We start from the raw sequence: 27,728 nt of genomic DNA, 5'->3' as shown, positions 1-27,728 counted from the left end.
GTTAGAGCGCCCTCTGGTGGACCAACTTAATATTAGTCAACTTTAATATTCCTTTATCGGCCATTATAAATGCCGATACCGAATAGTTTGAAAAATGCCTAATATCGGCCGATAATATCGGCAGGCCCGGTTCTATGGGGGTGCATAAGCATGCATTGCACCCCCAAAAAAAATGTTTGCACCCTCAATTGAAAAAAAATAAAAATAAAAATTAGATAAATATGATAAAAATAATAAAATACTTGCTCACAAAACAAATTGTAATGAAACTTGTGACAATTTCCATTAAATACCGTTGAGATATGAGCATCCAACATCACTCTGACCGCTCAGTGGTGATCTATTTTTGTTGCCGGAAGCAATTTCATTCGTTTATATGATTAAATACCAAACAAATCACAATCTATTGTCAATTATTATTATTAACAGTAAATTTTACTAGTATAACTGTTGTATAAAGCAATATCACACTCGAGGTCGCAATGTTGTCGCTCTATATCAGCGCTGCTGTGATTGGCCGCTGGCCGGCATCGTGTGTCATGCCGGCGTCGTGTGCAAAATGCACGCACACATATGCCGCTTTTCCACCGCACATGTAGCTCGACTCGACACGACACGACTCGACATGACTCGACACGGTAGCAGCACGGGTCCTTTTCCACCGCAAATAGTACCTCCTGGACGTGGGCGGGGTCGGCTGCGCGAAAGGGCCGTGACGTATTTTTGTACGCGACGCAAACAACACCTACGTAACCCACACATGGACAGAACCCACATAACAACAAAGGAGGACATCGATGCGATGGTATTCGTGTTCGTATTATTAAGTGGCATGTTGAAGAAGTGGAATATGTTGGCTGCGGCGCTGCTATGGCGGTTACCAGCATGGTTGCCATGTCGCTCTCGTGACTTCGTCACACTCTCTGGCCAATCAGTGGCCGGCCGTCTGCCGACGTCACCTTTTAGCATCGGCTCAGCCGCTTGGAACCTAGAGCGAGGCGGTACTAGAAAAAGCAGCCACTTCAGGTACCAGATACCATGTTTTTGCGGTGGAAACGCAAAAAATGCGAGCCGAGTCGAGTCGAGTCGTGTCGAGCTGGTACCATGCAGTGGAAAAGCGGCAATATAGTATATCTATGGTGCGCAAGGTAGTGACGTTGAACTACTTCGGCAGCAATAGTTATATATCCGTTGGATATCCGTTGGATATCCAATACATGTATTGAATGTATTATGTTCATAAGAACCCATATTTCTTTTTATTGTATTTATTTACAATCGTGTTAACTTTAAGAGTATTATACTGATTACTTTTTGTTCAAAGTTCAAAGTCTGAAAGTGTTCTTTCCTTGTTCAGCTAAAATCTGTTTTATTCTTAAGTGGCAATGTACAATTATTTGTTATGTCAAATATCCTGCCACAATTTATAAAAAATAAACTTTATTTTTGAATTGCAGTCACATATTATTTTTAGAGAATTCTGTTCTTTTTTACACCTCACACATCACACATATCAAAAACCTATCTCATATTCAAAGCTATCTAAGATATCAATAAGCTAATGTTGCAGCTGAAATGTTCTCCACATCACAAGACATGATATGATACCATCTTTTAAGCAGTAATTGTTTGTTGTCCCAACATGTCAGTAGAACTACGCATAAGTGCTTGTCTATGGTAGGAAAGGCCTGTGTGTAAAAAATCGAAGTCTGAACTGAAGCTGGATAGCTGGTTTTAGTATAATACTGGTGCACCCCCTTTAATCTCAGATGCACCCCAAGGCATTCTGTTCTGGAACCGGGCCTGAATATCGGCCTGCCGATATATCGGTCGGGCTCTAGTATACATAAGTATTTAAGTAGAAATGGCATATCACCTTCTGCTTCCTCCTTTTCTTCAGTGAGTCAGCATATTCCCTAAGAAGGGCATTAGTGCTGACTTTATACATGGACACAAAATCGTCCATTCTCTTGAATTGCCTGCTCTGGAGCCAGATTTTTTTTTCAAGTCCCACTGGCTCTTCTCCATGATCCCTTGGGTCCTGTTGTCCTGTGTGTAGTTCTGGATTGACACATAGAAATTGTGCCCAATTGAAACATTGGTCAATAATTAGTTTGTTCGCCCTTTCATCCAATCAATGCACCCACACTAAATGAGGACTAGGAATAAATTAAGAAGAGGGGTCGGGGGGGGGGGGGGGTGGCTTTCTCTGCTTTCCACCCTTTCTGGAACACACACACTCGGGGGTGTGACATTATTAAGGACACACTGGCTCACCCAAAGCAGTGGGCAGCCACAGTGCAGCTCAAAGGGAGCACTGGAGCAGTGGTTGTGCTTGTGGCATGTTCAATAATATTACAGTATTTCCTAAGGAATAGGCCTATATGAGCAACATGATGACATTTCTATCAATTTTGATCTGATATTATACCTGTTTAGCTGTACTTGCTGCTTTCTCAAATTTCTTCGACAGCTGCACATAAACTGGCCCTTTCCCGTGGCGTCCCAGGTCACCTGAGGATAGGGTAGGTGTGAAAGAAATGAACTTATGGGACAGTAACCCCAATTTATGTATTGGAATTTATGTAGAGGACACCACAGAGCTAGAATAAAAGGTTTTGGACTTTAATTGGGAACAGGCTGTGTTTACTCCAGACTAACCCAGGAGGAGGCCAGTCCACAAAGGAGCTTGAGGGAGGAGATGCTGCAGTAGAGTGGGAATAATACTTGGGCATCGATACAGATTTGGGTCACCATCTCTGTCCATTTGCACATTTTTTAGCAAATCTTGAAAATGCAGAAGAAATGGCGATGGCCCCAATTCACTCTGGTATAAAAAGGAAAAATTGATATTGGGGTAACTTTGGCAAACACACACATCACCTCCAATTAATTAATTTGGATATGATAAGCAAACAATTTTTACTGATACCATGTTTACACATCATGTGTTATATTGAATGGACTTGTTGTTGTTACATGACCTAATGTAACATTCCATTCGTAACAGTGAGTTCAAGTGTTGTTTTTGGTTTCTCTTAGACCCTCTACCTTAATGTAATCTGGGTGACCTCATCGGTTGCTTAAATGCTCTGCACCTCCCAATACCCAATTTAGGAAAGACACAAAGGTGCTGCTGCCACCCATTTACCTATCCCAAATTCTTCCTCCTCTCTTCTAAGGTGTTGCCATCCGCAAAGGTGCTGCCATTCATGTACATACCCCAAATTCTTCCTCCTCAATCTTGGCCTCGTCTATGGCTAGGTCTATCCCCTGCAGATGGACCTGCAGGTTTTGAAAATGTTTTTCAACATTCACTGCACTGCAAGGGCTGGAGAAGATGACAGCTGCGCTAATGAAGACATCATCAAGCTCATGCATGGTTCGGGCTTGAGTCATTGTCCCGATCACAAGCATGGCTAGATGTAATGTTTGCTAGCACTGTAAAGATAAGCGTGTGGAATTAGTATAACAAAGAATACACTATCAGAATACAACAGAATAAATTATCAATTTCACTGTTACTCACTGCTTCTTGCAGAGACTAATTCTTTATAATGTGGCTTGGATGAAGAATGGGGAGTTCAGCACAATCTGCCTGTCCCTCTCCAGTCACAATCCCATAATACCTAGGAGAGGAGTAAAACACAGAGCTTGATTGCACCGGTATATACATTTTTTGCACATTTAAATTTAATCAGTTTTTAAATTTAAAAGTTTTTATAATATATATATGTATATATATATATATGTTATATATATGTTTTGTTTTGTGAATTTGTCCTTTTGGCTGTGTGAATACTGACATTTGCCTCTGGGGATGAATAAAGTACGTATAGTATAATTTAATACCTCTTCAGGAGCTCTGGGAGGGATTGGAGAAGGACTTTTGAGCCATCACACATGACCATCACTGGCCTTCTTCGCACTGCCTGCCCATGCTGCCTCACAGCATCAGTCAGGAAGGCTGCAATGAAATGGGAGACTGATGCTGTCGTTTGGTCAGTTGTAACAAATGTGGTGCCATGCCGTAATTCCGACGTCTCATTGTTCCGACGTCTCAATGGTCCAAAATATTTCCCATTAGATCAACATGCCACTATGCCGACGGTTCAATGTTCCGAAAACGGAACCCATTGGTCCGTTTGTCCGACTTTTCAAAAAGGAGGCGCATTAGGCCGAAGGTTCAATATGCCGAATAGGCCAAGGCGCAATTCCACATGTGTGATTATGAAACCAAAAATAAAAGACGATGTGCGCAGTGCATCGTCCTTTAAGTTCCAGCAGTGCATTCACCAAGCCAGACTGTTGCTGTGGGCTTGAACGGTCACAAGAGGTGAATTTATGAAGCGCACGTTATAGGCCTACTAAGGACTAATACTTTTCCCGCAAAGAAGTCAAACGGTGAGTGAAAAACAAATACAATTTTTATCTTTATTAGCTTTAGGGCCTATGTGTGTTGTTTACAGTGGGCTTTTAGCCTAAATAATTTCACTGGTATTGATTTAGTCAAACATACCTCATTTCGTGTTCTTAGTCAAGTGTGTGTGTGTGTGTGTGTGTGTGTGTGTGTGTGTGTGTGTGTGTGTGTGTGTGTGTGTGTGTGTGTGTGCCCGTGTTGAGAATTAGACCTACGCTCTCTGTCCATGGGGCTTTGCAGACCAGAGCATCACAGCCTTCGGCTTCTGGGAGATCTGCTGTATTACAGCAGACTCAGTCCCCCGCTCCTCCTCCGCCATCATTTTTACACAAAACATCTCGTCTTTATGCAGGCGATTCTGTCCTCTCTTCTCAGAAGACAGAGTCTTCAAAACCCCTGCTGTTGGGACTCCATCCCTGCAGCCTGACTCGTAAATGTCCTCACCAAGCCCCTGGAGTTTCTCAAGAAACAAGCTCCTAGGGAGCTTGTTTTGGAGTGCCTCCGCCAGGACTTCCCTTTCGTTGGCACAAACAGGCCTGCGTTCCAGCTGCCTCCTGCTGTACCGCACGAATTCCCCTGTGAAGGTCAAATTGGCCCTCAGGGAGTCATCGTCAATGGTAAGCTCTACCTGGACAGGGCAGTCTTCAAAGACACAATACGCAGAAGCCTTGAACAGGGCCACATGCCTTCCTGATCCCACTGCCTTCACAGCATTCCGCCTGAAGGCAAAGCTGCAGTACGGGTTGACCTCCTAGATGCCCGTTCTCATCACCGCAGTCCAGTCGAGGCTGGAGAACTGCCGCTTCACCTGGGTCTTCCTCAGTGCCTTCCAGTCTTCTTTGGACATAAAAATGAGGCAAAGAATCTACAAAATATTTGTCTGGGCTGAAGGCGGCGGAGGTAGCTGGTGAGATTGCGCGAGTGGTGTTGCAGGAGTGAGGCGAGGGTGCAGGAGACGCTGCAGAGCCATCAGAAGGGCTGGCGACATTGCGCAAGTGGTGTTGCAGGAGTGAGGCGAGGGTGCAAAGGTGGAGAAGTGAAAGACTAGTTAAAAAGGAAAAAGTCAGCATAACTTTGAATACTGCTTTGTGCACCAGTTTTACTGTCAGTGTGAGCACCAAATAGACCACTAGAGGCCCCTTGTGTTCATCATCATCATCATCAATAATATCTAGAATAAACATAGCAATTTAAAAAGATTTATTTAATGCTGAACATTTTCTAACATTCCAGCAGACCTTATAGCAAGAATATATAAGAAAAATAGGACTTTAAATAAATGAGTAAAATATATTTTTTCGTATTATTTGTGGAAGAGGGAGCGACGTCGGAGAACCCGACGCAGTCGATTTATAATATTGCAATGACCACGGAAGAAGCAGTGAATGAAGTATTGATTAGACAGCGATTTATTAGATACCTAAGAAACTCTGCAAACTTTCAAAAAATTATTGGACGTCATAGCAGTTATGTACGTATATGCTCACATGTTTCTTTTGTGCATATGACAATAAACACTTTGAATCTTATACAACAGTTAGTAACCAATCAGATCGCTGAATTTAAGCCACCCGTTTTATAAAATATCGTAACTCATGTAGGCTATGCCGTCTAGGCTTCGCCTTATGGATGTAGAAATATTCTCGTGTCTATGGGGTTTCTACATGGACATATTAAAGATTTTTTTTTTTATTTCTATTAGATACCTAAACCGTTTGAACACGCAAGACCGGTAAACATAGCAACGCCGGGCAACAAACGCCGGTACACAAAACCCTGCTAAGCCCAAATCAGAGCTCCCCGCGCTACGGCCATCCGGAGGCGCACAGAGCTTTTGGCCGTGATATTATCTATACAATTGTATTGTATTATATACTATTATCTATAGAGCTCCGGGAGTCGCAAACGGCCACAATCACTTTCTCCTCCATGCTGCGGTTCACCCCGGACTGCACTGCAGGGAACGGTTGGCTGGTTGAACGCTGTTAGTAATTTATGCTTCCATGGTCGGTAAACATTGCTGCTATGCTTACTCTGACCATTAGACCTATCGCTTATGATGCTACAATGCTAGAAAACCTTCTTTAATGTGTCGATGTAGAAACCCCGTAGAAAACGAGAATATTTCTACATCCATAAGGCGGATCCTAGACGGCGTAGGTTCCTAACTGTTGTATAGTGGGCGTATACATAACGGCTATGACGTCCAATCATTTTTTGTAAGTTTGCAGAGTTCCATATCAAGCCGCGCCTGGAAGTAGAAACGGTTACAAAGCGTTGTTATGACATTTTGAGAGATTTGTATGCCACTGTCAGAAACGCTAAAGTGTCTTGTATAGCGACCGTCGTGCATTTTGCAGGCAGCCAGGAGGGTCTACATTTTTGTATTCTTTAAAATAACTTTTTTTTTCGGTTTTTTTATGTAGTGTATCTATCGTTTTGCCATAATTGTGACCGTTTTATAAAAGCAATAGCTCACTTCAGTCAGCGGTATGTGCTCATTATACCACTGTGAAGGTGGTCGCAGGCCCTCCGCTTCGTGTCGGGCCGAACAACGCGCCTTAACAGTGGTATAATGAGCACATACCACAGCCTCGTGAGCTATTACTTAAATAGCTATCGTTCTATTTCATGTAGGCTATGCCGTCTACGTTTCGCCATAATTTCATGCATTGCATTTGGCAGGTGACTTTGGCATGTTGAATTTGGGGACGTCAAAAATATATAATATTTTTTTAACGTTGAATATTTGATTTTGAATTTTTTAACATTGAAAAATAAAGGTGAAAATTATTGTATTGTAAATTGTAAAGAGTTATATTCAGAGGCACAAAACACAGATTTCAATGCATAAATATTCAGTGCTTACAATTCAATGGATTTTTATTTTCAAAATCCTATGGCACAGATTAACTGCGATACACATTTCATAGTGAGTGAGTGCGGGTACAGATTTTAGAGTAGACCTAGGCTACATAAAAATATGCATATTGCATATTTTAGCTGTTGCAAATTGCATGATGATGGCACTTTCAAGTAAAGCATAGACAGAACCATAAAAGCTCAAATATGATATTGTATTCTTACCCTTTAGGTGGCATTCTTGAGCTTTCAGCGAACCATGGCGTTAGGCTCAATGCACAATCCGTTGGTAATGTGCAACATTGATCAGGGTTGGTTTTAAATTGGACAGTTTAAATTTCAAACCAAATTCGCATCGCGTCAAACAACTCCCCTGACCAATCAGCAGCCTCTTGGGGATTATTGATTAATTTAAATGGACGTCCATAATTTAATATCTTAATTATTATTTTTTTTTATTGTGTGTGTAGCATACCAATGTAAAAAAAATACTCTCATTATTGCTGTTGGTTGCCTTTCCCTGGTAGGAGCCCACGTTTCAAGTTAAAGACCACTGTGAATGAACGTGTATATAAATAATGTAGGAACTCGATTTGCGTGAAAGAATTATTCATAAATGTGCATTTAAAAAGTTTTTGAAAGAAATTATGAGTAAAATTACTTCTGCGTCTCAAAAAAAACTTCTGACCTGACGTTTTTGCCTTTAGTAATATTGCTGTTGACTTTGTTGTTTTTTAAGCATCCATTTAGATTGTCACCAGCAACATGTGTATTGTTTTTATTTTAGATACCAGATATTAAATTAAGGCTGTAGGCTATAGCTGTAAATGAGCTAGCATATACAGTACTGCGGAGGACATGGGTGAAAGCAGTTAGTGTTCCGATTAGGAGGGGAATATGCTGTTCATGTAAATATTGTTATTGTTACAAGGATATTTTATTGTCACATGCAGAGATACTGGGTGTAAGGCATGCAGAGAAATTGCATCTAATGGATAGCCTATACTGTGCATAAATGGAGGATGGGGTTTATCTCACTTACCTAATTTTTAGGAAATAAGTAGTCTACATGTCATTTCTTACAAGGCCTTACGCCAACTATTAGAGCTACAAGAAGGGAAGGAGAGTTGAGTTTATCTTAGCACATTTTGTTTAACATGTGCTTGTGTGATAGATGTGAGGCTATGCCGTCAGCAGTGGAGTGTGCTGTAGGGAGGTTGACGCCTTGTCCTAAACCTAGATCCCCCAGAAGATATTGCCTGCCTCACACTCCATCCAGGGTTTGAAGCCTCCTGTCTGAAGCCTTTTGTGCTGCAGATAGCTTCCATGAACCTCAGGCAGGAGCACGGCCCTCTCTAAGCCAGCAGACCAGAGTAGGTTTTGAGCAAAAATAATTTCACTGTACCAGCTTTTCTACACCAAAACAATAAATCCTGTTAAGCAGGTTTTTAAACTCCCAAGGTTTCCATTTACTTCCTATAGAAAGAACTTTGGTGTTGTGTACTACAGTAGAATATCAGCCAACAGGACAAGCCATAATTATAATTGAAATTGTTTACTATGAAAACATGGTATGAACAAAATTAAATTATGTCCCCATCTCCACCAGACAATTCCGATTTCCAGCATACAGGCAGGTTGTCCGCTGGGTGCCATGCCGTAATTCCGACGTCTCATTGTTCCGACGTCTCAATGGTCCGAAATATTTCCCATTAGATCGACATGCCACTATGCCGACGGTTCAATGTTCCGAAAACGGAACCCATTGGTCCGAAGGTCCGTTTGTCCGACTTTTCAAAAAGGAGGCGCAATAGGCCAAGGCACAATTCCACATGTGTGATTATGAAACCAAAAATAAAAGACGATAGGCTAAGTTCCAGCAGTGCACTTCACCAAGCCAGACTGTTGCTGTGGGCTTCAACGGTCACAAGAGGTGAATTTATGAAGCGCACGTTATACAAGGACTAGGGCTGCAGGATATATCGGCTATGTACGATTTATCGATATAATTTCCACGGGGATATAAGATTTGACAATATCGTTTATATCGATATGCGTTAAAATGGTCAGTTTCCCCCTCAAGCGTCTACAGCGCTTGCCTTGGAGACTGTGAGCGCGACCCCTCCCCCTCCCACTCTGTCTTTCCGAACGTGCGTGTGCAAAGACGCCTCATTCCCGCCCCCGCCGCCCCCTCACAACACAACAAGCATGGATGATACCCGTAAAGAAAACGAGACGGCGGCGGTAGACGAAATTGTTTTAAAGAGGAGAAACAACGGCTCCATAATGTGGAAATAGTTCGGGTTTAAAAAAAAACAGATGAGCAGCAGCTGCAGGTCATCTGTAGAGAGTGTAGCAAAACCGTTGCGACTAAAAGTGGAAGCACGACAAATCTGTTCCACCATTTACAGCAGCGGTACAAAGTGCAGTATAAGGAATGCGTAATACTCCGTGGCTGTGCTGCTGCATCACCGGCCGCGACAGTTTCTTCTGCCCCGAAACCAGGGCCGGCGCTCGGCATATGTGTTGGGGGCGCCCTCTGGTGACGCTCTTAATTAATTAATTAAAATATACGAAACAAGCGAAATGAAACATGTTCCCAAATGGAACGGAGAAGGGAGGGGGCGGGGGATTAAAGTTACGGCGCACTGAAACCCTCACCGTAGTACACAGGACAATGCGACGAAGCCAATGCTCTTATTGGCAGAAGCGGATCTTCCATTAGGCAAACCTAGGCAAGTGCCTAGGGCCCCAACCAAATCTGTCTTTATTAGGGGCCCCCAAATCTGACCCCCCCAGCCATTACTTATGTAAAGTAAAAAAAAAAAAACATTTCTAGTAGAAAAAAATAACAAAAATATCAACATAACGCCAAACTAATGCCTAAATAATAATTTTCTAGCACACATGCCCCCCTCCATTGTGCATTGGACTAGTCCAGAATATGATGACGTAGTAACGCGCGCAGCGCGAAATAACGTACTTCAAACCAAAGCATAGGGATGCGACTCGGTGAAAATGAAGCGGCGGAATTATGAAAGTGGTTGTGCTAAACGAAGACAAAAAGCTGAGAAGAGAAGAATTGCAGATACACTGCCGAAATTAACATCATTTTTTACACCTGCTGCTGCCACAGCAGCCGCGGCTGCTGAACTTGCGACAGGCTCTGCTGTTGGGGGAAATGATGAAGTGGAGGTGGAGGAGGAAGGAGGAGAGGTGGGTGCCGAAGGAGAAGAGGTGGCTATGGAAGCCGAAGGAGAGGAAGATGAAGACGAAGATGATTTGGCGGTGAGTAGTGGTGCTATGCCATTTACCACTAGCAGCAGTGGAAACAGTTTCCTAATCGGCGACGACCCTGCACATTGGCCAGAAAAGTTGAAAGACTCCGAGCGTTGCTCAATTGTACAGAAAGGACCAGTGCAATTACGAGGAGATTTCCCCCAGAACACACAGGGCAGACGCTTTACAAGCACGCACTACTTTTTAAATATGAAAAATGGCGAAAAAATCCAGAGGTCCTGGCTTGTGTACAGTAAAACGAAAGACCGCGCTGTTTGTTTCTGTTGTCGGCTGTTTGGCGATAAGCAGCGGTTCTGCACTGACGGCACGAACGACTGGAAAAATGTATCAGCCTTCCTAAAAGAACACGAGAAGTCTGCTGATCACCTCGCAAATATGGCTGTTTGGCGAACGCTTCAGCAACGGCTCCAAACAGGTAAAGCCATAGATCATGTAAATCAAGAGCTGTTTGTGAACGAAGTAAACAAATGGAGAGAGATCTTGAAACGTCTGATTGCCATTATTACACACTTGGCCGAGCGCAACTTAGCTTTTCGAGGCCATTCAGAGAAGCTGTATGAGTATGGCAATGGGAATTTCTTAGGCCAAGTTCAGCTGATGGCTCAGTTTGACCCTGTGATGAGGGATCATGTGAAGAGGGTAGCTGAGAAACCACATTCTGAGAGTTATTTCAGCAAAATGATCCAAAATGAAATAATCTGCTTGGTGGGAAGCTGTGTGACAAACACAATTGTACAGAGGGTGAAAAAGTCCAAGTACTTCAGCGTCATCATGGACTGCACCCCGGATGTCAGCCATGATGAGCAGCTGTCCGTGGTGCTGAGGATAGTTGACTGCAATCCTGGCGAAGGAGTGTCCATCCACGAGCACTTTGTTGGCTTTCTGGTGGCAGAGGACACAACAGGGAAAGGCCTACTCAACTTGTTTTTGGGACACCTGCAGACACTAGATTTAGACCTTGCTGATTGTCGTGGGCAATCCTACGACAACGGCAGTAATATGCAGGGGAAGAAACAGGGGGTCCAGAGCAGAGTCCTGGAGCTGAACAGCAAAGCACTCTGTGTCCCATGTGCCAGCCACACGTTGAATCTGGTGGTTGGTGATGCTGCCAAGTCCTCTGTGACAGCTTTGAGTTTTTTTGGACTGTTACAGCGACTGTATGCTATATTCAGTGCTTCTGTTCACCGCTGGACAATCCTTCAAAAACATGTGACATATTTTACCATTAAACCACTCAGTACAACAAGATGGGAGGCTAGGGTGGAGTCCGTGAAAGCCGTCCGATACCAGTTGCCTGAAATTTTGGATGCCCTGACCGCTCTGAGGGAGTATGCTGAGGAGAAGCAAGACTCTGAATGCGCCTCCAATGCCAACGGCATTCACAAAGAGATGAAGAAATGGCCTTTTCTGGTGAGTACAGTCGTCTGGTACAATGTCCTATTTCACATAAACAAAGTCAGCAAGCTATTGCAGAGCCCCAAAGTGTCAGTGGAAGTCATGAGGAGAGAGGTCCTTGCAGTGATGGCATTTCTGAAAGATTATCGAGAGGACGGATTCAATTCTGCTAAAACAGATGCCAGGGAGATAGCAGAGAAGATTGATTTGGAGATGGCCTGGCCAGAGGTGCGCCAGAGAAAGAAAAAAAGGCAGTTTGAGTATGAGGGGAGAGAGGAGACAGTGTGCACTGCAGAAGAGAATTTCAGGAGGGAGTTTTTCCTACATATGGTGGACACAACCCTGGTCACAGTCAGGGAGAGATTTTCAAACATGGAGGGTGTTTTTGAGCTATACGGCTTTCTCTACTCCACTGACCAGATGCAAAATGTCATGCAGGGAAAGGAATTAGATGAATGTTGCCACAGGCTTGAGAAGAAAATGAATGATATTGATGCAGAGGACCTCAAGCAGGAAATAATTCATGCCGTCAAAGCATTCCCCCTACACGTCTCTTCGCCTTTCCAGATGCTGGATTATGTGTACAGGGAAAACATCCTTGACACATACCCAAATTTGAGTATAGCTCTGAGACTACTGCTCAGTCTCCCTGTGACTGTGGCATCAGGGGAAAGAAGTTTCTCATCACTAAAACGACTCAAGACTTACCTGAGGTCCACTATGTCTCAAGACCGCCTGTCTGCCCTGGCTGTCATCTCTATTGAACATGAAATAACAAAAACACTGGACATGGACTCAGTTATCACAAAATTTGCAGAGGCCAAAGCTCGCAGGGTCAGACTATAGAATGAAAAACAAGGTCTCTCAGCTACACAGCTGATGTCAGATGATTCAACCTGAAATGATGAGGATGAGAATGTTTAAAAGAAAGTTCAGAAAGTTCAAAGGGTTCAAAGTTCAGAAAGATCAAAAACAATGGAAATCTGTCAATGACCAGGACATGAAGCAGAGACAAGTAAGACTGGCACAAAGGAGAGAATGAAACCTAATAAAGGGCAGGAAAGGCACATGAGGATATGAGTGAGACAGGCGCAAAGCAGAGGAGCTTGAAGGCAAAACAGGGACACAGATGAAGAGTAACAGGGATACAGACAGAGAAAAAGAAGATAGGGAGAAAGAGAAGGTTATTATTAAAAAAAACATTGATGCTTGACTTGGATATTTATTTATAATGCTACATGATTGACCTGGTGTTGATTTTTGTCGTAGTGAGAAAACAACAGGGGAAAAGACAGATGAACAACATCACCTTCTATCAGTGAGCCCTGGCTGAACAAGGTATTTGAGTTGACAAAGTACATTCTTGTTGCATAAAGATCATTGCCAAATGAAACATGGTGTAGTGAGTATGTTCTAATGCTGTGTTTGTCTGTTTTTCAGGTTGGGTTCTATACTGCTGCTCACCACTATTCTCTGATATGAAGACGACAACAGTAGGACTTTGTGTTTACCGATGCTTTCTGTCTCACACACACACACACACACACACACACACACACACACATACAGAGCTTTGCCACTCACATACACACACACACACACACACACACACACACACACACACACACACACACACACACACACACACACACAAAAATGGACATTTGAAGATGGAGAGCTTAACCACTTGCACACCTAAACACCCCCCCCCCCCCTCTCTCTGTCTCTGTCTCTGTCTCTCTCTCTCTGGTCGCAGGTCATGGCCGATCACAGCTGCTCACCATCATTGACACCAGCATCCCCACACACATGATCTTCATCCAGGCAGCTCTCTCTCTCTCTCTCTCTCTCTCTCTCTCTCTCTCTCTCTCTCTCTCTCTCTCTCTCTCTCTCTCTCTCTCTCTCTCTCTCCTGTCACTCACTCACACTGAACCACTGCTTTGCCTGTCTCTCACTCACACACACAGCCACTGTTATTCCTGTCCACACACAAAATCTTTTCATTGGTCCTGTTTAAATGTAAATTGTGGTTTTCATAGACTCATATCCATTTTGTATTTTAGTTCTGTTAAGTGCAAGATCATTTTGTATCTCTGGCAGAGAATGGAAATTTTAATCTCTCTCTCTCTCTCTCTCTCTCTCTCTCTCTCTCTCTCTCTCTCTCTCTCTCTCTCTCTCTCGTTTGAGTAATAAACATGTAATTTTGGAAAAGGCTGGAGAAATCTGAAACTGATTTTACTGTGGAGAGTTGAGTGGCAGTGCACTATGGGTTTATTGCGATTCTAAGAGTATTGGGATGGTTATATGTTTTGTGTACGTGTTTCAAAAATGAGGGCCCCATGTCTATATTTTGCCTAGGGCCCCAAAATGGCTAGATCCGCCCCTGCTTATTGGTAGCTAATGTGTGTAACCTACAGCTTTATAATGTTTTGCATAGGTGATTATTTTGTGAAGAAGGTGAAAAACGTCCCTTTTTTTTAACATGTTCATTCAATTCTGTTGAAAATAACGATACAAAATCACATGTTGCAGTCATACTGACCTATGTTTTAATAAAAGTGCTTGCAACATCTCACATGTGGCTTTTGACTTAGAAAAAAAAACATCTAACCCACTCTATAGAAAATATCGAGATATATATCGTATACCGCCATTCAGCCAAAAAATATCGGGATATCATTTTTTGTTCATATCAAGGACTAATACTTTTCCCGTAAAGAAGTCAAACGGTGAGTGAAAAACATTTTTTTTTAATCTTTATTAGCTTTGTGTGGGCCTATATGTGTCGTTTAGTGTTTACAGTGGGCTTTTAGCCTAAATAATTTCACTGGTATTGATTTAGTCAAACGTATATCTCATACCGTGTACTTAATCGTGTGTGTGTGTGTGTGTGTGTGTGTTCGTGCCCGTGTTGAGAATTAGACCTACGCTCTGTCCATGGGGCTGAAACACCCTGTCGAAATGAATGCGTTGTCACTTTGCTCTCCAATATTCATCGTGAACGTGATATGTAGGCCTATGTTGTATTTGTGAGAGAGCGAGAGCACTAGCGAGGTATAAAACTCTTTATATGTTGGCCTATTCGGCATATTGAACCGTCGGCCTAATGCGCCTCCTTTTTGAAAAGTCGGACAAACGGACCAATGGGTTCCGTTTTCGGAACATTGAACCGTCGGCGCAGTGGCATGTCGATCTAATGGGAAATATTTCGGACCATTGAGACGTCGGAACAATGAGTTGTCGGAATTACGGGCAGGCCCCGTCCGCTGGGCGGACGGAGTTCTAGGCAGGGACATCAGGAAAGCCATACCTTCATGTGTTTTTGCAGCAAAAAGGAGGCAGTTTGCAGGAGAAGGACAAGCATATAAAGGTTTCCAGTGGCCCCGTTTGGAAGACTGACTAAATTCATAGTGAAAAACTGTACTGGTAAAATGTATTAGATTAGATTCGATTTATTTGTCATTGCACAGGAAATTCAATGCACTCATATACTGGACTCGTTAAAAAAAAAAGAAAGGTAGTATAATAAATAGTCCAAAAATATATTCTCATCATCTCATTCACTCAGTACGTTGATGTTGTCATCATACACTATACCATCAACTCAGTTCCATTGTAACTAATAAACTAAATAAAGAGTACCGATACGTGTTTTCTCCCAATTTCTTTCACGTATGTTATATTACATGTTGAAATGCGAGTGTCGTGCGAGATGGAGGCTGACTGCCTTATCTTTGGCAACCTTCTGGAGGGAAGTGGTGAGGGGGGGCAGGGCAGCACAAGACAAGACAGCACTGCTTTATTGTAGGGCCTGTGGTGATCTAGAGTATTCCTCTACCAGAGAGACCATAAGATTTGTTGCATATCCTTGAGAGAAATTTTAAGAACACAATTAGGGACATGGTTGACTTGCATAAAAAAAGATAGATTCACATAAAAGATATTGAGAAACTAAGTGAAACTACTAACCATAAGATGGTTTCTCCTTGATGGGGCGGACTACCCAGCCACCTTTCTGAAACCGCGAATAGCGTAGCGTGCCTCACCCTCTCTGGTTCGAGTTTCATCTCTGTTGCCATTACTGTGGAAATTTAGGGCCGCCGTATGCAGCAGACAAGTACATAGAACATTAGGTGAAAAACTCACATATGCATATTTTGGCCTTTGCAAATTGCATTATGTCAGCACTTTGAAGTGAGCTATAACACTGACTGATATGACCATACTAACTGTACTGACTACTTGTACACAAGGAACCAAATTTGGTCTAATAACCATAACTTGCTAAATTTTCAAATGGTTTGTTTTGTTATAAACATCAGAGATGTAGTTACGGCACTGCCTACTTGATACTGATGAATAATTAGGTTAGATTCTAAAAAAAAAAAAAATCTAAAATAGGTACAATATTATAACCACGTTAATTACGTTTGTAAGAAACCAAACCGTTTGTAAACCGGTTGAAAATGTATCAAGTTATGGTTATTTAAAAAGTATATGTACCACTATCAACACAATGTTTTGGGTGAGCAGCTGACTGGCAAGATGGCCGCAAGTGCGGACGTTCTAGACGCCGGCGTAAGACATCTAGTGTTCTATATATCTACACACGGAGGTGAAGGGTTTTATTTTGAAAACGTTGTGAGATACCACAAAAGGGCTGTTTAGAGTAAAGGCGCATAAAGATTTTGTGTGACGGCTGGCTTAACCGCGGATGAACGAATGGCGGCTCACCTAACCGCAGTTTTCTGGATGGCGTGCATTTATGGATTATGGAAGCAGAAGCAACTGAACAATATGTTGAAGTGGATGCCGATGAGCTTGAGCAAGGGGCTGACGATGGGCACACTGAAGATGGTCTGTGTTGCCGCACGACAGCGTTTCGCAGGCTGCAGCCAAGGCGGCAAGTTTAGTTTCAAGTTGCGGTAGCAAAGCCTCGGAGGCGCTCTCAGAAGCGCGACTGGATCACGCCATGCTAGTTGCGCGATCGGAGTCGGTTGACCAACAACTTGAGCTTGAAATGGAGGAATTAAGTCAAAAAAGCATAAAAAACAATTGCGAACCAAAATAGCTGAAGCCGAAGGTAAATTAGAGTTCTGTCTGAAGAAAACCCTTTGCTCGTCACTCCATCTGGTACGTCTACGGAATATATTCCTCCAACAACGGCAAAGAAACGTCAAGCAAAGCAAAGTAGCTCAAACAAACCTTAACTAGCTCAAAGCGAAATTCAATTAGAATCACAGACCACGTTCCCCATGCAAACCAAACAAATGCCTATTCAAAGCGCATTAAAGAAAACCTCTAAATTAATCGCAAACTCCAGCAATAACGATTCTCTACTCGATGTCATGAAAAGACTAAATGAAATTACAGAACTGCTAGTGAAACAACAAGCATCGTCTCAGCTCCCAAAAAGGGAATTCTTTTTTTTTATGGAAACCCACTTCAGTACAGATCTTTCATGAAATCTTTCGAACAAACAATCGAAACAAAAACGGACAACATGGAGCAACAACACATTCTCACTCCGAGCCCGTCGATTTTTGACGGAAGGTCAGTAGGGGTGTAACGGTACACAAAAATCTCGGTTCGGTACGTACCTCGGTTTTGAGGTTACGGTTCAGTTCATTTTCGGTACAGTAAGAAAACAAAATGCACAATATAGTTGTCCATAACACACTTTTGCAGGGCTTGAAAACGAAATTATTTTTCAATCGTTCCGCTCCGAACGGAACCGGTATATTTAACGTTTTCGTTCTTGCGTTCCGCCACCAACATATCGTTCCAGAACCGGTTCGGAACGATTATTAGCAGACATGGGGGACTCGAGTCACATGACTTGACTCGAGTCAGACTCGCGTCGCAAATTTCATGACTTGAGACTTGCTTGACTAAAACTGATAAAAGACTCGACTTGACTTTGACTTGGTCTTCATGACTTGAGACTTGACTTAGACTTCAGACAGATGACTCGAAATGACTTTTTAAAAGTTAGATTAAAGGTTGGATATGGGATTTGCGATAAACCAGCAGATTTTGAAAATACAAAACTCAAATGGTCCTACCCCCTCTCCAGGCTAGCTAGGTTGGAGTTTAGGGTTGTCTTCTAGTGCTAGGTCCAAATGTGGATTAGCTAGTTAGCTAGCTCCAGTAGCTACCGCAGGATAACAACAAACAGAAGCTTGATCTGGGTGACTAGCTTTGAGTATGTGCATGTGCATGAAGGAGTTTTTCGAGCCGTGCCCGTTCCACAGAGGGCCTCAAGCCAACAAAGGCCCATCTCACATAAAGCAGATGAACCAGACACTCTGATTATAGGAGACTCAACCATCAAGGATATAACCGGTAAGAAGATCAAAACATGCTACTTCCCAGATGTGAAGGTTAGTGATATCAACCAGAAACTTGCCACAATCATATTGGAAAACCCCCAAATCTCACAGATTATTGTGCATGCAGGACTTAATGATATTCAAAGAGGTCAGAATTTCTGAAGAGGGATTACGCTATCTATTGGATACACTGGACAAAATACACATTAAGTCATTCATCAGTGGACCCATACCAGCAGTTGACAGGGGAATAAACAGATTCAGTCGTCTACTTGCACTGAATATATGGCTTTCCAGAATCTGCAATGAAAGAGGAAGGGGCTTTATTGACAATTTCAACTTGTTCTGGGGGCGCAAATATCTTTTCAGAGCAGATGGCCTACACCCAAACAGGTTAGGCTCAAAACTGTTAAGGGACAATCTTCTCTTCTTGCTTTCCCACAAATCTCCATGGTCTGACGCACAGGCCACAGTCAGAGCACAGGTTGAGAAGAAGCGAGACTACAGCCTCCCAGACACATCTACTCTGCCACTATTCGCCACACAGATAGCAGACAGACCACAGACCTTGAAGAGAGACAACAGCCTGCCCGACACCATGGACATCTTGCCTTCCCCCATCGCTGATGCTGGCTTGGTGAGGAACGGCCACCCCCCTCCTCTGCACTCCCCCATCGACGATGACCTCCAGCCTCATCTCTCCCATAGCCACAACAACAACTCCAGCTCCACTGTCTCCTCCCTTTTCGGTTTTCCAGCTGAATTTAAGAAGCTGGAATATGTTGGCATCAAACTTGCATCCGTTTCAATGATAGCATCGCCACTTGGCCACAGGCTGATAACACCCAAGCGAGGGAGCCCCAGCCTCCCCCCCCTGTACTGATAGTAGTCCTGAGTATTAAAAAAAAGGGTGTTCAAAAAAGGGTTCAGCCGTAGACACAGTATAAAGGAAGTTTTGCATAATCTGTCGAACCCAAGGTTGCCTACGTCAAAACATGGCAACTTTTGCATTCCTGCTGTAACCACTAAGAGAGTAAACAAAGGGAAACTTAGACACACTGCTAACCTCACAAATCTCATACATATTGCCTCCAAACCAAAAACAACCTTAAAGCCTATCAACAACACCATCAGTATGGGTCTACTTGATGTTAGGTCTCTTAATAACAAATCATTTTTAGTTAATGATTTTATTACCACCTCTAAACTGGATTTTATGTTTTTAACTGAAACATGGCTGGAACAAAATTACAGTGCAACCGTTCTGATAGAGACAGCTCCTCCCAACATAACTTTTTTGATGCATGTAGATCTGGAAAAAGAGTTGGAGGGGTTGCTGTTATATTTTAAAAAAAAAAATCGGGGGAAACGGATGTTATTTGGTGATTTTCCATCATTCAAATACCTTTGTACTGTATTGAAATGCTCCCCCAGAGTTTTCCTATTAGTTATTTACAGGCCACCCACATACTCTTCAATTTTTTTTCGATGACTTCACAGAATTATTGTCTAGCATCTCCACAGACTTTGACTGTCTAGTTATAACTGGTGACTTCAATTTTCATACTGATGATTTGAATGACAAGTGTGCAAAAAACTTTTTACCATTTTGGACACATTTTAACTGTCTCAACATGTGAAAGAGGCTACTCATTGTAAGGGGCACACTCTAGACCTGGTTATCACAAAGGGCCTCAATGATTCTGATCTCTCTGTGACTGATCCTTCCTTGTCTGACCATTTTTGTGTTTTCTTTAATATATATTTTATTCCCGACATACAGACAAAATCAAATACTGTCAAAACGGTATATCAATGAAGAATCTAGTGTACTTTTTAAAAAGGCCATCTCCTTGCTACCACCTCTCAACCGATGTTCTGCTGATGATCTTGTAGAAAACTTTAATTTGAAAATTGTGAAAGTCATTGCACTTTATAAGGTTAAAACGATTTCTGGAGAGCAAAAGGCACCCTGGAGAAAAGCTGCTTCTGTAACCGCACAGAAAAAAGAATGCAGGAAGGTTGAACACATCTGGCGTAAACCAAACTTCATATTCACCATGATATCTACAAAGAGAGCCTCCGTGCCTACAATTTAGACTTAAAAAGTGCTAGAGAAACATTTTTCTCCAATATCATTAGTGCAGAGCACTGAGACCGCCCTCATTAAAGTTGTAAACAACATCCGTCTTAACACAGACTCTGGCAAAACCTAAATACTAATGCTACTAGACCTCAGTGCTGCATTCGACACTGTAGACCATACAATACTTTTGGACAGGTTAGAAAACTGGGTGGGGCTTTCAGGCACAGTCTTAAATTGGTTCAGATCCTACCTACAAAATAGGAACTACTTTGTTTCCATTGGCGACTTTGTATCAGAATCAACCAACGTGATGTGTGGAGTCCCACAAGTTTCGATCTTAGGACCCTCTTTATTCAACATCTACATGCTCCCACTAGGGCAAATCATGCAAAATAACAATGTTGACCATCATTGCTATGCTGATGACACGCAAATCTATGTATCGGCCCATAGATCTGCTGTGCCAGTGCATTGAGCAAGTGAAAGACTGGATGTGCCGAAATTTCCTTCAGCTAAATGAGGATAAAACAGAGATAATTGTATTTGGTGCAAAAATGGAAAGGCTTAAAGTAACCCAACACCTTCACTATGTCCCTGAAAACTTAAATCAAAGCCAGAAATCTAGGGATTATCATGGATTCTGATTTACATGCCTTTATAACACAACATTAGCGGGATCTCGGGAGGAAAATAAATGCTTGGTGAAATGCTAACCTTAGCTTAGTTGTTTGTTTACGTTCGCTGTACAGCGCCGCGCCAATCAACTGTGACTGGCTTGCTGCAGAGCGTGAGCGTCTTGCGAATACCCGGTGACGGTCAATATAATGGATATAATATGGACACATAAGACAATCAATATTCGGTATTTGTTATGGATTTATTGTACAAATTCCCTGAAAAGATGCACGTTCCAGAATGTAATGAAAAGCTCCCGCAAGGGCTGAGATGGCAGAGGACAGCTGATTTGGTACGGAACAACGGCTGTTCGCTTCCACAGGGAAAAACTAAGTAACTCCAACTTACTTAGGCCTACTAATTAACGTTCAAAAGCTATTAAATCTTCAACAAAATATGCAGATATTGTCAAAATTGGTTCCAGGGAGTATCTAGGGATTATTAATGTTTTTGATGGTGTTTTACTTTCTGGAACGAGCATTCGAATATTCGCTCGGAAAAACCAACGAGTATTCGAAGCCTGAAAAATGGCATTCGGGCCAGCCCGAATTGTTATTGTACGACGGAGTATTAAAGTTGAAATGTCATGTCTACTCTAATCTCGACATGTCGAGATTAAACTCAAAATGTCGAGAATAAAGTTGAAATATTATGTCGACTTTAATCTCGATTTGTCGACTTTAAAGTCGACATTAAACTCAAAACTTCAAGGATACAGTTGAAATTAGTTGGGAGAGATAGCAACCGCTCAACAGGGCCTGCACTGAATCCAATGGCTTGTATGGATAATTTGGTAAAATTGAGAATCGGGTTTAACATTAAAGAGATCCTCGCTGTTAGCGAGAATCTCTTTAATGTTGTTTAGCGCAGAGCCACAGTGTGGTGATGAGTGTATGGACGCTGAAAAGGTTGTGCAGAAAAATTCGTCTGTTCAGGAGGAGGACCTGAACGGACGTGTTAATCGACTAGTAGATAAATATCTACTAGTCACACACATGAAGAATATTTTTTTTCTTCATGTGTGGCCCTAATACTCCGTCGTACATACGGCATTGCCATCAGTGGTTGCTTTGACGGTTTTAGTCGCTATATTGTTTGGATCGAGGCCTACACCACAAACAATGACCAGGGTTATTTCCGACTTCGTTTCATCCACCGCACGCTTGGGAGGATGCCCGGAGCGTCTGCCTGCTGACAGAGGAACGGAAAATGGACACGTCGAGATTAATGTCGATATGATGTTTCAACTTTATTCTCGACATTTCGAGTTTAAAGTCGAAATGACATTTCAACTTTATTCTCTACATTTCGAGTTTAATGTCGACATGTTGACTTTAAAGTCGAAGTGTTGATTTTAATCTCGTCAGGGCCAAAATATTTTTTTTCTTCACGTGTGGCCCTAATACTCTGTCGTATTATTGACAGTCAGACTCGATTTTTGAAATGCGTGTTTTATAATCTGGCATTTATCAAAAAGCTGTGTGTAGACAGCAGTGAGGGCTGTCATCAGGGAGCGGGCGGGCTGTTTGATCATGTCAATGAAACTTGGACGCGGACGCAGGTTAAGGGCACGCCCACCAACAAGAAACAATTCAAAGGCGATATAGTGGACTCGGTTAATTTAGCTCACGTTAGCTTTGTCGAAGATAGAGCTCAGTGCAACTGTAGCTTCCAAATCGCCTCTCGCCAGGGTGGTGGTGGGAATTTGTGACAACTGAGCTTAGAGGGCGGCGAAGTGAACGTGGCAACCGAAAATATTAGGGCTGTAACGATACGCGTATCGAAACCGAAATCGCGACACTCAAAGCCACGAACCTGTGTCGCGGTGTGAGAAGGCAGAAGCGCGATACGCCCTTTCTAACTCTCCGGTCAAATTGTCCAATTGAAATTTGCTAATAATTTGTCTAAATAATTGTCTGCTGACACCGCCCCCTCTTATCGATGCCGTAAGTATGCGACCGGATGCCCTCTCTGTGATGACAGCTCTCCGTGGCTACGGAGGATTGCATTTCTCCACAGCCGTCGAGGTCCTCATATCCTCATTTCCTCAATTGCCTGTGTGATCCCTGTCTCTATTGTTTTGTGTGATTTGACCGGCAGTTTGTCTGCTTATTGGTCGGAATGAAGCGGCCACCGATTATTGACAGGATGGATACTTTATTCTACCGGACTCGTTCGCTTCTTCACTAGACACAGACGCTATCGCTCGCTCTCCTCGCTCGTCCACTCACTCGCTGACGTCACTCACACACCAACCTGGTCTCACAGGAATCCGTGTAATGACTACGGACGCTTAACTCGAAATCCGTAGCCACATCACGGAAACACGCCGATTTCCGTGATGTGGCCACGGAATTCGCTCCAATGCAAGTTAATGACACTGATGTTCCGTGGCTCACACACGGATCCCCGTTTCAACGAGCGAGTCGACCACGGGGATTAATTCAAAACCCGTGGTGGTCTCACTGAAACACTTAAATTGTCCTTGATGTGTCCACGGAAGTTGCTCCAATGCAAGTAAATGACACTGATATTCCGTGGCACACACAGACAGATTCCCGTTTCAATCTGTGTGTGTGCCAAAGTTGACCACGGCGGGGGCTTGACTCAAAATCCGTGCTGGTCTGACGGAATCACTTAAATTGTCCGTGATGTGGCTACGGAATTGGCTCCAATGCAAGTAAATGTCACTGTTATTCCGTGGCTCACACATTGATCCCCGTTTCAACGAGTGAGTCGACCACGGGCGCTTAACTCACAGTCCGTGGTGGTCTCACGGAATCACTTAAATTGTCTGTGATGTGGCTACGGAATTGGCTCCAATGCAAGTAAATGACACTGTTATTCCGTGGCTCACACACGGATCCCCGTTTCAACGAGCGAGTCGACCACGGGTGCTTAACTCACAGTCCGTGTTGGTCTCACGGAATCACTTAAATGGTCTGTGATGTGGCCACGGAATTTGCTCCAATGCATGTAAATGACACTGTTATTCCGTGGCTCACACACGGATCCCCGTTTCAACGAGCGAGTCGACCACGGGCGCTTAACTCACAGTCCGTGGTGGTCTCACTGAATCACTTAAATGGTCCGTGATGTGGCTACGGAATTGACTCCAATGCAAGTAAATGACAATGTTATTCCGTGGCTCACACACGGATCCCCGTTTCAACGAGCGAGTCGACCACGGGCGCTTAACTCACAGTCCGTGTTGGTCTCACGGAATCACTTAAATCGTCCGTGATGTGGCCACGGAATTTGCCCCAATGCAAGTAAATGACCAACCCGGTATCACGCAATTGCGTGCTCCTGCGCACGAACGTTAATCTATTGAAGCGTGTTCCCGAGCACGATAGTCCGACTTTTTGCGTGTTACACAAAACGAAATGTAAACCAATGCATTCTGAATGGGAGTGTTCTAAGACAATTAACGTGCTCCACAAAACGGTACGAGAGAGAGAGAGAGAGAGAGAGAGAGAGAGAGAGAGGCTTCAGAAAGGGTGTGCGCAGATAGTACAGTGCACCCTAGTTATGTTTATGCCAAAACCTATATATATAATTAGGCTGTGGAAATTGCAATAAGTTAAGAACACAACTTCGCACGTTGAGCACACAGCCGTGTGACTCGTTTATTTTGTAAAAAAGAAAACCGGAAAACAAAGCGTGCTGAAGGTAAACAAATCCAGCATGGTCTGTGACGTCATGAGACGCACGTACTCCTTAGGGACCGCGATCCCTGAACCACCAAGAACGTAAATGACATGCAGTAAACAACAACACAATTGAAAGAACAACACATAACGAAATACTGTAGGTGAATTATGTTACGGTCACTACAAGGCTATAATTATATTATTTAGCGTGTAATGAGACAATCTATAGCCAAATTGTCGAAGATGCCCGAGAATCTTCGGGGATATCAGCATGGGAAATCGGCGAATCAGACCCATGAAGGGGGGGGGGGGGACACGTTAGTTGAGGGGGGGGGGGGGACACGTTTGTTGAGGGGGGGGGAGACACGTTTGTAGGGGGGTCAACTGAGAACCCCAATTCCCAGAATCCCCCGCGGCTCCGGAACGCGGCGTAGCTTATATTAATCTTTATTATCTGAATGGGAAATGCAATATTTTAGGACAGATACACCATTAAACGCGTTTCTAATGACATTTCTAGCGAGAAATGTACATTTTCCTTACATAATCTTCAGTCAGTGAATGTGTATGATCTTTATTAATCTTTATTATCTGAAGGGGAAATGCAATATTTTAGGACAGATACACCATTAAACGCGTTTCTAATGACTTTTCTAGCGAGAAATGTACATTTTCCTTACATAATCTTCAGTCAGTGAATGTGTATGATCTTTATTAATCTTTATTATCTGAATGGGAAATGCAATATTTTAGGACCGATTCACCGTTAAACGTGTTTCTAATAACATTTCTAGCGAGAAATATACTTTTTACTTGCATAATCTTCAGTCAGTGATTGTGTCTGATCTTTAGTTTTATAGTTATTAGGATTTGATCGGCTCGCTCGCATGTTTCAACGACGTCAGGTTGCTTTCGCTAAACTAGCAGCTCACGTTCTTCCTGCGTTTGTGTTATTAAACTGTTACTTTATGTAACTTTTAATGATATCATCTTGTTAGAAACACGTATATCTGAGAGCCAACCCAGTCGCCAAAAGCATACGTTGACAGTGTACTTTTCGTGAACACTGGATTACGTCGCATTTCAACATAAAATAGCGTGTTATACAGACACACAGACGCACGCACACGCACAGACACACACACACACAAGCACACACACGCACGCACAGACACAGACACACACACACACACACACACACACAAACGCACACACGCACACGGTGCATTTCGCTGCTAAAACAACAACAAAAAAATATTCCCTCAAATATTATTACTTTCAAAACGTTGGCCAAAATGGCCAATAATATCATTTTTTATTTGGGATGCTTCTAGGACATTTTGGGTGGATTTTGAACGGTATGTGGGGGGCACGTTTTTTGCAGGACCTGGCAACCCTGCGCTGTTGCCCGAGATCTGGATCCACCCCGGCGTGGTGCCGTCTCCTTTTGACCTTTTGACCCCAGACTTCTGGGGGAATAGCTGAATCAATTCATTAGTCAATCAGAAGCATGTAAATATCTTCCCGGTGGCGTAAGAGGATGAACAGGATGAACTTCAACATCTACGCTTCCAGGAGATTGCAACGGTGCCACACATGAGCATATTCAAACATGTTTAATGGTAGTAATTAGCTGTCGAAATTGGAGGCCTTAATCAATACTGAGCAGCTATTGATTTGCTTCCCGATAAAGATTTGTCACAAATGACATGTTATTTAGCATCTACACGTTGAGCTGAGTCCAATGACACCAAGAACGACACTCTAGCTAATGGTAACATGTGTTTTACATGGTACACCTAGGTCTAGGACATGATCTCGGTGTAGCAAGAGGCCGAGCTTGATCTCATTGGACTCAGCTTAACGTGTAGATGCTAATTAACATGTAATTTGTCAAAAATCTCCATCGGGAAGCAAATCTATAGCTGGTCATTATTGATAAAGGCCTCCAAAATCGACAGCTAATTACTACCCCGAAACATATTCAAATATGATCATGTGTGGCACTGTTGCAATCGTCTCGAAACGTAGATGTCAAAGGACACCTTGTTTGCTCTGTTGCACCACCGGGAAGATATTTTCATACTTCTAATGGATTGATTCATATTTTAAGGTTCTCGGAGTGAGACTTTAAGTGGCTGCAGCAGAAGTGTTGAGACGAAAGATGATATCAAGAGATTTATAGAATATTCCCATTCACATTATGATTCTTCGTCGTAACATCCGACCAAACATCCTTTACATTCACAGAGCGAAGATTATGAAAGTCCAGGCTCAGCAAGTGCTCCATCTCGTTGCACCTGCACCCAGCGGCTCGCTTGCAAGATTTTGGCCTGAAGTTCTTCCCAGACCAACACCCAAGCCATCCAACATGCATATCTGAGAATCAGGCCTCTCTTTAATAATGACAAAAAGTTATGAGAGAAACACACATTAACTTTTTGTTATCTCATAAGCGGCGTGGTGCCGGCTCCTTTAGACCTTTTGACCCCCGACTTCAAAAACGTGGCCACAGGCCAGCTGTGTCTACACACCTTTAGCCACAAATGTACACCTCCATCCCACAAAAAATGGGGACTAGAAACTAACCTCTGTCTTATGTACATTTACTGTACTGTTGGAGGTCACGTCCCTTTGCCGACCTTTTCGCGATAGCTAGGGATGCTAAGATGTTTAAACACATTTCCCGGGCCCCGTGTACGACATATCCGAGATTTGGAGTTCTAGCCCTTAGAGAAAAAAAGTTTTCTCAAATGGAGTGTCATTTGGACAAAGCCCCTCAGAAGTGTAGCCTGCAAGACCTAATGGTTCAGAATGTGGTGGAAAAACAGTTTTTGAGATAGGAAGGTCCTACCGCCCTGAAATTTTAATACCTTATTCTAGGGCCTAACTGGGACCTCCGCACCGAAACTTGGCCCGGTCGGACCCCGAGGGCAGGAAGGGGGGGCCTGCCCTCGGGGTCTGACCGGGCCAAGTCTCGGGCAGGAAGGGCCCCCCCTTCCTGC

General features: G+C 43.1%; 1 protein-coding gene across 3 annotated transcripts; it reads left to right on the top strand.

Annotated features, from left to right (window-relative positions):
* Positions 1 to 10,460: 10,460 nt before the first annotated feature.
* On the top strand, positions 10,461 to 13,904 carry LOC115531707 (zinc finger MYM-type protein 1-like). 3 transcript variants are annotated; one of them, XR_003973918.1, is made up of 5 exons: positions 10,461 to 10,570; positions 11,821 to 11,992; positions 13,247 to 13,315; positions 13,418 to 13,470; positions 13,734 to 13,904. XR_003973918.1 is itself a non-coding variant. In XM_030341109.1 (2 exons), the coding sequence occupies exons 1-2, from the start codon at positions 10,526 to 10,528 to the stop codon at positions 13,247 to 13,249; spliced, it is 1,470 nt and encodes a 489-aa protein (XP_030196969.1). In that variant the 5' UTR covers positions 10,517 to 10,525; the 3' UTR covers positions 13,250 to 13,346. The 3 variants fall into 3 exon arrangements, 1 of the variants encoding a protein (XP_030196969.1); XR_003973917.1 differs by having other exon boundaries at positions 10,517 to 11,992; XM_030341109.1 differs by lacking the exons at positions 13,418 to 13,470; positions 13,734 to 13,904 and having other exon boundaries at positions 10,517 to 11,992; positions 13,247 to 13,346.
* The last annotated feature ends 13,824 nt before the right edge of the window (positions 13,905 to 27,728 follow it).

This window comes from Gadus morhua, chromosome 18, assembly GCF_902167405.1.
Source record: "Gadus morhua chromosome 18, gadMor3.0, whole genome shotgun sequence".
Classification (NCBI taxonomy): domain Eukaryota; kingdom Metazoa; phylum Chordata; class Actinopteri; order Gadiformes; family Gadidae; genus Gadus; species Gadus morhua.
Note: the sequence above shows the minus strand (reverse complement) of the source record. Positions and strands in the feature narration are given on the sequence as shown.

What these genes read in the sequence shown, in the direction of transcription:
- LOC115531707 (XM_030341109.1), top strand. Translation starts at nt 10,526, where the DNA reads ATGGAAGCCGAAGGAGAGGAAGATGAAGACGAAGATGATTTGGCGGTG.